We start from the raw sequence: 12,161 nt of genomic DNA on the forward strand, positions 1-12,161 counted from the left end.
CTTTCATGTGAAACAGGTAACTGACAAGCCCCGCCCACAGGCAGTCCCGTGGAGGAGCAGGCTAGGAGCTGCGCTCAGATTTACTTTAATGGGGGGCTGTGCTGGCCAAGAACTGGCTGCACGTAGCTATAGCCTGTCAGCCACAGCTAGCGAAAGGGTGGTCAGGCGCTGGCTTTTCTAGAAGGCGCCAGGCCCGTGCCACTGGGGAAAGAACTAGTGGTGCAGTGGGCGCCACACACCTGTACTAGCAGCAGGGCCAGAATGGCTCTGCTACTGGATCAGCCTGGAACTTGGGGCTGGTCCCCGCACACGGCCTGGCTGTGCAGCCCAGGATTTGCTCCTGTCATTTATTCTCAAGGCTGCAGGTGTGTCCCCTGGCTGCATGGCATATGTGCGGAGCTACACGGTCCTATGGCAAGGGCCCTTCAGCTAGCTCAGCCATCCCTAAGCAACCACCATGTCCTCGGCCCATTCCACCCTCCCTGCTGCTGCATGGGCTCCTTGCATGCCCGTTTGCAGGGCTCCGGGGTCCTTGCTGTGCTTCCTGGGGCCACCAGCAAGTGCTGCAGGGCTGGGTGCAGAAGGGTAGCAACTGCCCAGCCCTGCCCTCATCCCAAACATCTGTCGCGCCACCTTGTCTCCTTCCCCCAATCGCGCTCATTCTTGTACTGCCCATTCAGCAGAGCTGTATGGGTCTCCACGTGCTGCCCGCGCTCCCCAGGACCAGCCAAGCTCCCAGGGGCAGGGGGCAACTTGGTCCCTGGTGCCCATTTCTGATCAGCCTCCGCAGGTAGCAGAGCGCCCGTTACCCAACCAACTCGGGCTTCAGCACATGGCTCATCCAGACCCAGCCTATAGGGCTGCACTGCCCCCTACTGGCCAGTGTCCCTGGATCTCACTCGGCTCTCAGCCCCTTTCTTCACCCTGCGAGCGGAGGGCTTTGGCCACAGGGTTCCTCGTGCAGCCTTCTACAGCTCCAGCCATACTAGTGCTCAGTGCCTGCCCTGCTGTTCCTCACGCCGCCCTCCACAGCCGCCTCAGCCAGTTCAGTTTGCTGCTTTCCCTGGGCCCAGCCAAGAGTGTCAGTGGAGCAGGGCCAATTCATCCACCACAGGTGGCAAGGGCACCCCAAGCCCTCAGCTTCCTCCAATGCACTCCTTGTCCATCACTGCTGCAGAGGGCAACCGAGCCGTGCCGCCAGTTTCGCGCCGTGCCTATTATCCAAACAATCTCAGCCAGCAAGAATAGAACAATCAGAAGACTAGAGGGGACCCTGAGAGGCCATCTAGTCTAATCCTTGCCCTCACGGCAGGACTATTACTAAAGGTCTGGAGAACATGAGCTCCGAAGGAAGACAAAGAATTGGGCTGGTTTAGTTTGGAAAGGAGAAGACCGAGAGGGGACATGACAGCGCTTTTCAAGCATCTAAAAGGGTGTTACAAGGAGGAGGGGCACAATTGTTCTCCGTGGCCTCTGAGGACAGGACAAGAAGCAATGGGCTGAAACTGCAGCAAGGGAGGTTGAGGTTGGACATTAGGGAAAACTTCCTGCCTGCCAGGGTGGTCAAACACTGGAATAAATTGCCCAGGGAGGTTGTGGAGTCTCCATCCCTGGAGAGATTTAAGAGCTGGCTAGACACACACCTGCTAGGGATGATCTCAATGGTGCTTGCTCCTGCCGTGAGGGCAGGGGACGGGACTTGACCTCTCGAGGTCCCTTCCAGTCCTAGTGTTCTTTGGTTCTACGGTTCTCTCTGGAACTGCTGAAGTAGGAAGCTGAAGAATCCGCAGACAGGCAAGAGGGTGACTCTCCCCTACAGGCACCTCAGTTTCCTCTCCAGCCAACACACTAATACTGCCTCCTCCCCTCAAACCCTTTCAAGATCTGTTTAAAGGAGCGGGTGCTTCCTTAGCTATCTCCCTGGCTGAGTTACCACAGACTCAGCACAAGCTGACATGCATTACAAGCTTCTCCATCAGCCACGATCCCACTATTCAGTAATGCTGCCATTCCATTATGGAGCCTGCAAAACCTGTCCGAAGGCGCTGGTCAGCTGGCTGGCGAGCCGCGGAGCCATGGCTGGAATCTGTGTGCGGGCTGAAGGAGCAGAGCTTTGTTTACTCGCTTTACTCCAAACTCATTTTGTTAGAGGCAGTTAATCACAGGGGAAGCAACAGCTACCTAAGCCATCTCCTATGAAAAGGCTGGAACTGCCCAGAGCTCTTTGTCTGCACTGGCGAGTCTCCGGTTTTGCATAGCAAACTGCTCTGCATTTCTGGCCAAGGACACAGAACATTTGTTCTCAGAGGTCTTCTTCCACTGCGCGCATCCCAGCTGGCAGAAAAGCACAATATGAAGCCAACACAGGAGGAGGTTTCCTCATTGCCAGAACTGCCCCGCAGGCTTTTCTGGATTCTGCCGACACGGCAGCCTGCTCTGTCACCATGTCCGTTGTCACAAGCACGGCTTCCTGGCTCCATTTCTCCGACTGCGCAGGGAAGTGCAGGCGATAGAGGACTTAGGGACAAGAACTGTTGACAGCAAGCACAGCCATCTCCTTACAGGGACTCTACATCCCTGCAAACAAAAAGCAACAGCACATTCCACACCCAGCGAGCCTGCCCTGCCCCATGCACCCAGCCTCAATGAAATGACGACCAACGCTGCAAGCAGCACCAGGCAAGACACTGTCAGACACAGGAGCAACTGTCTATGTCTCGGCTCTCCACTTCTAGTCAAACGCTTTGAAGTGCTGGGCAAGGCAAGGAGAGCCCTGCATTCTTCAGTCCCAGAGTTACCGTAACTTTCCAGCTCTGGGGATCTCCTTACCCCCTTTTACCCTGTCTGGAGAGCCATTGCCTGAGACATAGCACAGAAGGGCTATTCCATCCCCTTTGTTGCTATCCCACCTACCCATCCCTCTCCAGGGACCCCTCTCCTGAGCCTCTGCTTCAGCAGCAGAGAAACCATCTCCGGCCGTGAGGTGCTGTGGACCAGGACTGGGTCAGCACAGGGGCAGGAGTTCTACCTGCACGGCAGCCTCACTCCAAAGAAAACAGGCAGGGGGCAGCCCATCCTGGATGGTTGTGAGAACGCAGTGCTTCAAGGGTAACCCTAGCAACCATACTTCCTGCATCGCAGACAGGATTGGCGCTTGGCCTACAGGACACTTACTGTCATGTCCTGATCCACCTCGCGCAAAGGAGGTTCCCACCATTCACCCGTGACAACTTACACTCCCAACGCAAGGTACTTCCCTTTGCCCCCGCCACAGCCACCGTGCTGGCTACTACAGCCGCACATCTTCGCCAACCGGGTGTGATCAGTCTCCTCTCTCGCCAACTGTCTGCACAGGACGAGGCGCTTCACACCCCTCTAGCCCTAGTTACCAATCTAGATACAGAGCAGCCTCCAGAAATCTACCCTGACCCCACCCCACAAAGGGACTTTATAGGGACATACCTAGACTGAGTCACATCAGCACTGGTCCTCGGGACGTCCAGGACCTGGCTGATCCGGGTGCAGTTTCTGCAGACAGGGATTGCTTTTCTGAAGGTGAAGCCCAGTTGGTGGTTTTTGTTGGACCAGGCTCCTCAGCAGCCATTTTTGAAGAGGTCCACATACCTGAGATGGCTGCAGGCGAGGACTGGTGAGGCGGTGTCCTGCACTTTGGGTTGGAGGGCTCTCTCCATCACTGAGCGCTTTTATTGGTGTACGAATCTCTGTCCGCCAACTCTTTATTGGTCCCCCAAACTCAAATATTGGTCTAAAAATTGCTCAAGACATCAGGTATGTGCTGGATTTCTGAACTTGCACCTGCATGCTTTAGTGCCTACCGGCAGCAAGGGAACAGACAAATGTCCTGCAAAACGTGGTCAGATCCCAACAAACAGCATCTCCTCACCCCAAATTCCAGGCATTACAAATAACTTGACTGTCTTGTTTGTTGCCCATTATTTGTTCCACCAGTTGTACAAATTCAGTTATGGGCAAACTTGGATGATATTTGGCTAGCAACCATACGGGAGTTCGAGATATGTGAAGAAATCACGTGCACACTCCTCAGCATGAGTCCAGGTTTAATCAAGGGACTCTGGCAATATTCTAGCAAGCTACAATGGGTTGCAATTCTCACAAGGCTCTCGAATGGAAACCCAGCACCAGGGATCATGTCCTTGAAGCATATGTCAGACCACATGGTTGCATAACACTTTGGCATCCACCAAAGCCTCCTAAGCCCACTGGAAGCAGACTCACTCCCTGCCTGCCCTCGCCAGTAGTGAGACTCTCAGGAGAACTCTTTTTAGCAACTGTCCATCGTCAGTCACCAAGCGCTTCCTCTGTATTCGCTTCCGCTCTCGCCGGGGCTGACAGAAAACAGCTTCATGATGCTTTTTTGACACAGAATTTTTAATTTTAGCTTAATCTCAATTGGTCCCAAGCAGCCAAAGTACAAGTCCATAAGTAAAACAAAGGAGCTTCTGCCACGCCCGGTGATAGACTGCTCTATAGGAAGGGGATTGATCACAGGCGGTCTGGCCATCCCGGCGGAGTTTAGAAAGACACCATTCTTTGAGTGTGCAGTAATAGGTTGCAACAGAGCTGGGACGTAAAGAGATACGCAGACACAAACAGGTTACGGTTTTGTACTCTTGTTTCTGTTATCCTAATGGAGCTTTTGTTCACAGCACTCAGACTGCAGCACCATACTGTGCATTGTACAATAAATATCGAAAGTATCCATCTCACCGAAACAACTGCTGTGACAGAATAGAAATGGCACTTTCATTGTAAGTGGGGGTTTGATTTTTGAGGATGTCACAAAAGGATCTTGAAGTGTCACAGTGCATTGTCTCAAAGGGGACAGTGCTAAACGCTGGGAGCCCTGACATCTGACCTCTTCCTTTTCCCCATGCGGCAGGTGTACCGGCCCTGTAAACACCAAGAGCATTCCAGAAAGAGATCTGCTAGGATCGGACCCTTGGGAGCCTGGCTGCTCTGCTAGCTGGGTGTGCGCAATTCCCACAAACACCCATGGAAGCTGTCTATGCACTGCTGATGGGGTGGCCAGGCTGATCTTCATGGGGGGAACCCAGGTTTTACCCTGAATTTCTAACATGCCCCCATGGGGTGCCAGAAGTTCAGAAGGGCAGTGGTCTGGGTGTGCTGAGACACAAACATACTGACATGGAGACATCTGCAGCCATATCCTGGAGCAGCGAGGATTCTCATTGGTAGGGCTGTGTGGAGATGAAAGATGTGTGTGCTTGGGCCACATTTGAGGCCCAGGCACCTGGATGCTGTTTTAAAGAATTGAGAGACATGAAATTAAGTTGCTCAGCTTCTCTGACCAGTCCTAGCATTTGGCTCCTCCACCAGGAACGTGGTGAGCTGTTTCAGGACTTACTCTCCAGAAAGCAGTTCTGAGGGTGGGACATTTGGGGATAGATCCTCAACTGCCAAGTGCCATCAGTGAAGCTTGGACAGCGAACAGCAGCTAAGGATCTACCCCCCATTCTTCTGGCAAGAACAGGACCAGGCTCTTGTGAGATGAGAATGAGTTTCAGTAGGTGCACTAGCCACGTGCTTTCTTCAACTTTTGGCCGTGAAGAGTTACACAATCAAGGGATTACAAGACAAAAACCACTGCAAATGGTTTCCTCACATAGCACCTTTACTCTGCACAGAACATCAGATACATAACACTGGCAGTTAAAAGATACCGGACCACATTTTTGTCCTCTAGACGTTTAGAGCTCCAGCTGAAACCTAGAGCAACCATTAGTTCAATTAGTACATCGGAAATAACAAACATCATCAGAATCAGGCCTAGAGTTGTTTTAAAAGCTGTAAAGCTTTGAACATCTACACCCATGTTAACTGTGTTGCTTAACTAAGATGCACAACTGTGTTACCATTTAAAACTATGTCTAACAAGGGATGGCAGGTAATATGCATTTTAACAGCTATCTGAAACTACTGCAGATGGCACATCCGCAACCCCTGATTAACTAAAATAAAAATAAAATAAAAAGTCCCCTAACTGAGTACAAAACTTCAAAGCCTAGTTGTTATCATTTGAATTCTAACACTATTAAACAAGTAGCCAAACACAAACACCCAACTGGAGTCAATGAAATTTAATTAAAAGGACAGCTGTCTCTTCCTTCTGGTTTGGGCTGACGTAGTGTATTAAATGAACTCGCAAACCCAAACTCAGAACCATATGTCCAGTGCCAGCACAGGAGACTTAAGCAAAACAAAGGAAAGTTTGATGCTTACTGGAAATGTTGCTTCTAATCTTTTTCTCGGGATACTGCAAAAGAGGATTAGCAATTCAACAAGGCTGCCTCAAATAACTAATTTTACAAGTGGTCAAATTTGTTCTCCACAAAAATCTTTTAGCAGAATTGTGTCTTTTTATATTGAAATCTCTGCCCAGATTTTTTTTTGGCTTATTTTATCAGCAGATTTCTCCAAATCCTATCTGCAGATAGACTATTTTATTTTGTAAACTAAATGCAATACACTAAGCTATCATTTCAATACTTTCTGGAGGTAAAATGCATTAATGCAAGAGTCGTAACACGTGCAGTGTAATATGGCTGGCGGTTATGCACTCGTAAAAAGTATAGCTCTCTCAGACACACATTTTCCAAAGTCACTGCATAACAAATGCTGCCATGTCCCTCGGTGATACAGCCTATTCAAAAAGAGTTTTAAAATGGTTTGATTTTCAACTTCCTCCTCCTTTCCAACGTTAAAGTTGTAAAAGGAAGTCAAGATGTTGTTTTTGTCAAATGTATGCCTTCTGTATTGGACATAGGACACTGTGTTGTATTACGCTAAGCAGTGCTTGAGAGAGTTACCCTCCCCATTCTGACAACACACACCGAAAGTTGTAGGGAGATGATTAGAAAGGACAACGCCTGGCTTTGTTCTCAGATAAACCCCAGTCCCTACTAATTGATGGTTAACACCAATTATACGCTGATAGGAATAAATGTTTGTATCTGTTTTGTACATCACCCCTGTGCTTCAATTGCGATGTTGCGCATGAAGATACAACCTGAACCCAACATACCGTAATCCATTCTTGTTGCTTTACAATAGCCAGCTGCTGGGTGTCTTTCAGGAACCAGAATTTATATCATGCACACAAATCTTCTGGCTATTTATCCACTAATTTCCATCCCCTCACGGAGCTGCTCCTATTGAATCATATGCCGCTGTCGCCTGAAAACATTTCACAGTCTGCATTGTACTTTATAGCATCTTCTTAACCTTTCAGTCACACTGTGATATTTTTATTGGAGTCAGCAGAGGAAACTGACCTCTTCATGAAGTGCTACCAAGCACAAGAAGCACTTTACGAAGTGCACAAAGCTCACTAACACTCTCCCTAGAAACCTGACAGCGTAAGCAGCAAACTGAAATTTGATTGGTTTACACCCTACGGTTATGCCTGTAGCAACATTTGCTCATAAAAGTGCAAAACCCCCCCTACGCTGAAGAATTGGACCTAGTCCCTTCTTGGATAAGAAACTCATATTGCATTGTTAATGATTTTAGTCAACTCGACTTTGTGCAAAATATCTTTAAGAAGGTTCTGGCTCAAGTTCACAATACAAAAGAAGTAAAATAAATAGTTGACTAAGATCTCTTTCAACAATAAGTTGAACTGTGTGTGCTGAAAAGAAATTATGTGTTTAATTCAATTTATCTGTAAATAAACATTAGAACAGTAGTGTGTGAAAATTTAAGATATGGAGTTGTACTGGTAGCGTTTTCTACTAGTAGCATAATGTTCCCAAAGTCTAGATCAATGCAATGCTGTTTTACACTTGGTAACTGCAGTGAGAATGAGCCTGAGATATGTTGTAAAAAGGCAATCCCTTGTAAACATTTCCTCAAAAGGAACAGTAGCAGTTGAGTATGTGTCAGTTACTCCTATTACCCTTGTCAATATAGCAATGCTTTAGAAAAGACATACAGCTTCTTTCCAGGTTGTCAAGAATTTTATACGATATTGGTATTCAGAAACAAAATGCCATCCAGTCCAAGAATTAAATCCGACCTTGCTTCACCACTCCACAGTTACTAGGTCTTCTGCTCTGCTGCTGTCGCAGTCTGTGACGGAGCTTCTGGTTTCATAATCTGGTATGTAATGAGATACTCTGGGTAAGCCTGAAAACAAGCAGAGAAACAGACCATTGCTTTCCATAAGGGTACGGACGGCACGTTACTGCTTCTGCCTTGGCCGGTTTTGCACTGCTGAAGTACTACAGAGGTACCTGGGTGTGCCGTGCCTGGGACAGCTGTGATCCTTACAGAGCCCCCAGGAGGCCATGCAGAGCTACACCAGGGAGCACTCTGGAGGGGAGCTGCAGCAGGAAGCACCACCCAAGGCAGCCAGAGTGACAATACCCCATGGCCCTCTGAGTGGCCACCTCCCCTACCCTCAGGGGCTGCCACAAGAAGTTGTCTGGGCAATCACACAGACTTCGGCCTGCTGCAACACCAGACTTGTCCCCAGAGTGCTGGTCTGACCACAGCCTGCCTCTGCCCTGGTTCCAGCTCTGCCCTCCGCTCTGACCACAGCCTGCCTCTGCCCCGGCTCCTGCCCGGTACTAGCTCTGCTCACGGGTCTGACCACAGCCTGCCTCTGCCCCTGAGTCTTGTGATTCCTCTGACACCTGCTCAGGAGCTCCCACTGCTGAGTGCGGACCCCCCTACACAAGAGGTCAGGCTGAGGGCAGCACCCGTCAGTTAGGGTCACACTGAGGTTTTAGTATTAACGTCTTCCCCCTCCCCGCCGCGCTCTCGCTGTGCTTTGTATGGGGGCAGATCAGTACAGGCTGTTCTGTGTAACCGCTGCCCCAGCTCCCCTGCCATAGTGCCAGCTCTCTGGAGAAGGGAAGCAGCAGCAGAGCCACATGCTTACGCCCGTGGACACAGAACTGAAAGAGCCAGGTTTCCTGTGTTCCGCGCTGTGGGCCTGAGTGCTAACGTACTCATGGTCCAAATGTTTACACATTCAGGGCCCCTGAAATGAAAAGGGTTTTGCTTCATGTGGGCGTTCCCATGGCATGGGTGAATGGCCCCCCAGCACACCGCAGACAGCGTCTCTCCCCGAGCAAGCACCAGGGTAAGGAAAGCTGCTGCTGTACTTCTCCCAAGAGCATAACAGAGTCCGGGAGCCCTAGGCAGTGCTGGCTGTGACCTGCCAACACTCGCAGAGGATAGTCACTACGGGCAGGGTGCTGAGCACACAGCTTCCCTGCCGTGCCAGCCCCCATGGCATGGCTGGCTCCAGACCAAGAGATGGCGTTCTAGGGCGGCAGGTTTCCTCTGAGACCACTGTGGGGACAAGTGTCCTGCCGCTGCTCACCGTGACCACTCCCCTGGCAAACGGCTTCTCTCATCCCACTTCATCCAGACCGAGTCTGGAACATGACACACGCGGACACAAAGGGAAGAGCCCCTTGCGCCCTGCTCCCTGTCTGCACGGCAATGGGCTACTGTGCAGCAACAGCTCACCTGCTCCTAAGGGTGCCTGTGGAGTAAGAGACACGGCTGCCCCCACTGCCTGCCAGAAACGCCTTCAACATTCGGCTGTCTGTGCTGCCAGAGCCAGGGCCGGTCAGTGCCCCGTGCCAGGGCCGGGCAGTGCCCCGTGCCAGGGCCGGGCCAGTCAGTGCCCCGTGCCAGGGCCGGGCCAGTCAGTGCCCCGTGCCAGGGCCGGGCCAGTCAGTGCCCCGTGCCAGGGCCGGGCCAGTCAGTGCCCCGTGCCAGGGCCGGGCCAGTCAGTGCCCCGTGCCAGGGCCGGGCCAGTCAGTGCCCCGTGCCAGGGCCGGGCCAGTCAGTGCCCCGTGCCAGGGCCGGGCCAGTCAGTGCCCCGTGCCAGGGCCGGGCCAGTCAGTGCCCCGTGCCAGGGCCGGGCCAGTCAGTGCCCCGTGCCAGGGCCGGGCCAGTCAGTGCCCCGTGCCAGGGCCGGGCCAGTCAGTGCCCCGTGCCAGGGCCAGTCAGTGCCCCGTGCCAGGGCCAGTCAGTGCCCCGTGCCAGGGCCAGTCAGTGCCCCGTGCCAGGGCCAGTCAGTGCCCCGTGCCAGGGCCAGTCAGTGCCCCGTGCCAGGGCCAGTCAGTGCCCCGTGCCAGGGCCAGTCAGTGCCCCGTGCCAGGGCCAGTCAGTGCCCCATGCCAGGGCCAGGGCCAGTCAGTGCCCTCTGCTGTCACTACAAGGCCAGTCATGTACTCTGAGAAGCCCGTATCCAGCAGTACCAGACAGGGATACTTACACAGAGGCCAGACTCTCGTCTGTGCAGAACTGCGTAGCACCATGAAAACTGACAGGAGCTAAGCGGATTTACACCAGCTGGGGATCTGGATTCAAAAGACTTGTTGTGGGGCACTGACCTGTACGTAACTGGGGAACTCTTTGGACTGTTATCAGACAAGCACACAGCACTAGTGTCTGTCCCTGGCGTGGAACACACTGACTACACGTGCATACCATGTAATTAAGCTCCCTTGATTTCACTTCAAACTAATTTTTACTGAAAAATTCCTGGATTTCACACAAAGTATTATTAATTCTGTTAAGATTTTCACCCTGCCTTTGTATCATTCAAATAAACTCATTTAATTAGGAAAATACAACCCATTGCATGAGAACTACATATTCTATTACCACCTCAGTCTGTGTGCACATGCAAAGCTGCCTGTTGAGCTACACCTATGTGTTAGTCTAGAAGAGCCACACACACAAGCTCTCAAGTGTGTGCATCTGAACGTACTGATGAATCTCACACCCACCATGTGCGCACACTGAGCTGCTAGCAAGCAACAGTTTAAAGATTTAATACAGTAAAATGGGGGGGAGGGGGGAAGGACACACCCCACAGGAGTATGCATCAGAATGTTTCAGAACACAACAAAATATGTGAAAATTTAAAAACCCTCCAAACCCAAGAAAAGGATGAAGCTGAGATGGACGTTCTACAAATGGTGTGGCTCAATCATTACATGTAAATATTTATAGGCTAACATTTATAAATCTACAACAGGAAATAGTTTATTTAAATTAAGTTTTCTTTCAGGATTAGAAAAATATTGTAAACATAGAGGTGGCACTGTGTGTTGAGTTCTGTTTTAGTTCTGTAGCAAACCATGTTGATGAACGGAATTCAAAGCATTAAGCTACTGAACACTTTTTTTCGGTCTTTGAATTCACCAAAATAAATCCCAATATTTGCCCAGAAAGATTAACCATTTTCTGGCACTGATTTTCATGGTTTTGCTCTTTTGGTAATAAATGCTAATAATTTTTCCTGGCAATTTAACTCCAATGAAAATGAAATGAATAAATGAAAATGAGGGGCCCTATTTATGATCCACATACCTGCTCTCCTCTGTAGATCACGTATTCAGCATATGCAAGTCCATTCACACTGGGCCTGCCAATGACAGAATGGTGTCCAGGAGGGGCATGGGCCATTTTCATAGTACTGAACTGCAGAAAGGATTTTCCAAGTGTGACTCTACAGAACAGCATTTGTCTAAGAGAAAAACAAATACAGCACTTAAAACAAATCTTCCTGGGAGCGGACGACTACTGTAACCCTTACGGGTGATTTCAAAATGCAGGAACATGCTTAAGTTCTCAAAATCCAATTCCCTGAGCCTTTACAAAAGGAAATTAAGAACACGTTTTTTAAAACAAAACACACGAAAGAAAGGAAAAGCTTCAGAAAAGTGGTGCATGTGGACATGTGTCTGGTGAAATGCAGCCTGCGAAGATTTCCTTTAGAATTTATTTTAAGCTGTGCCATTGCAGGCAGCTCAAATCCTTCTCTCCCAAGACTGATTCAGAAAGGGAGAAAGGCCAAGGCCACTAGCTTACGAACCCCACGCAGAGCCTGTGCATACACGACATACACAAAACCCATGAATATTTGCCCTGCTCTTAGGTTAAGAGCAATAAATCCAGTTTTGTTCTGCCAGCATAAGACACTACACCTGAAGGCATAAGCAACTTTACAGACTGCTCGGCATCCAATCACTATTATTTATGATTCACTCAGTTTCAATCCTGATATTTCAAGCTTTATTCATAAGCTGCCTTTCTCTTTATTTATATTTCCTCTCAACTCCACGTCTAGA

At 50.1% G+C, this 12,161-nt stretch overlaps 1 protein-coding gene across 3 annotated transcripts in view; it reads right to left on the bottom strand.

The window, feature by feature from the left end:
- Positions 1 to 5,653: 5,653 nt before the first annotated feature.
- The window catches only part of TNKS (tankyrase), a 127,259-nt gene continuing 120,751 nt past the window's right edge, over positions 5,654 to 12,161 (bottom strand). For all 3 annotated transcript variants that reach the window (XM_075929204.2, XM_075929203.2, XM_075929205.2), the window contains 2 exons: positions 11,401 to 11,557; positions 5,654 to 8,187 (listed from right to left, as the gene is read on the bottom strand). In XM_075929204.2, the coding sequence (XP_075785319.2) occupies positions 8,101 to 8,187; positions 11,401 to 11,557 (244 nt within the window). In that variant the 3' untranslated portion in view covers positions 5,654 to 8,100. The remainder of the gene's footprint in view (positions 8,188 to 11,400; positions 11,558 to 12,161) is intronic.

The sequence above is a fragment of the Pelodiscus sinensis genome, chromosome 4, assembly GCF_052426305.1.
Source record: "Pelodiscus sinensis isolate ZL-2025 chromosome 4, ASM5242630v1, whole genome shotgun sequence".
NCBI classification, from domain to species: Eukaryota; Metazoa; Chordata; order Testudines; family Trionychidae; genus Pelodiscus; species Pelodiscus sinensis.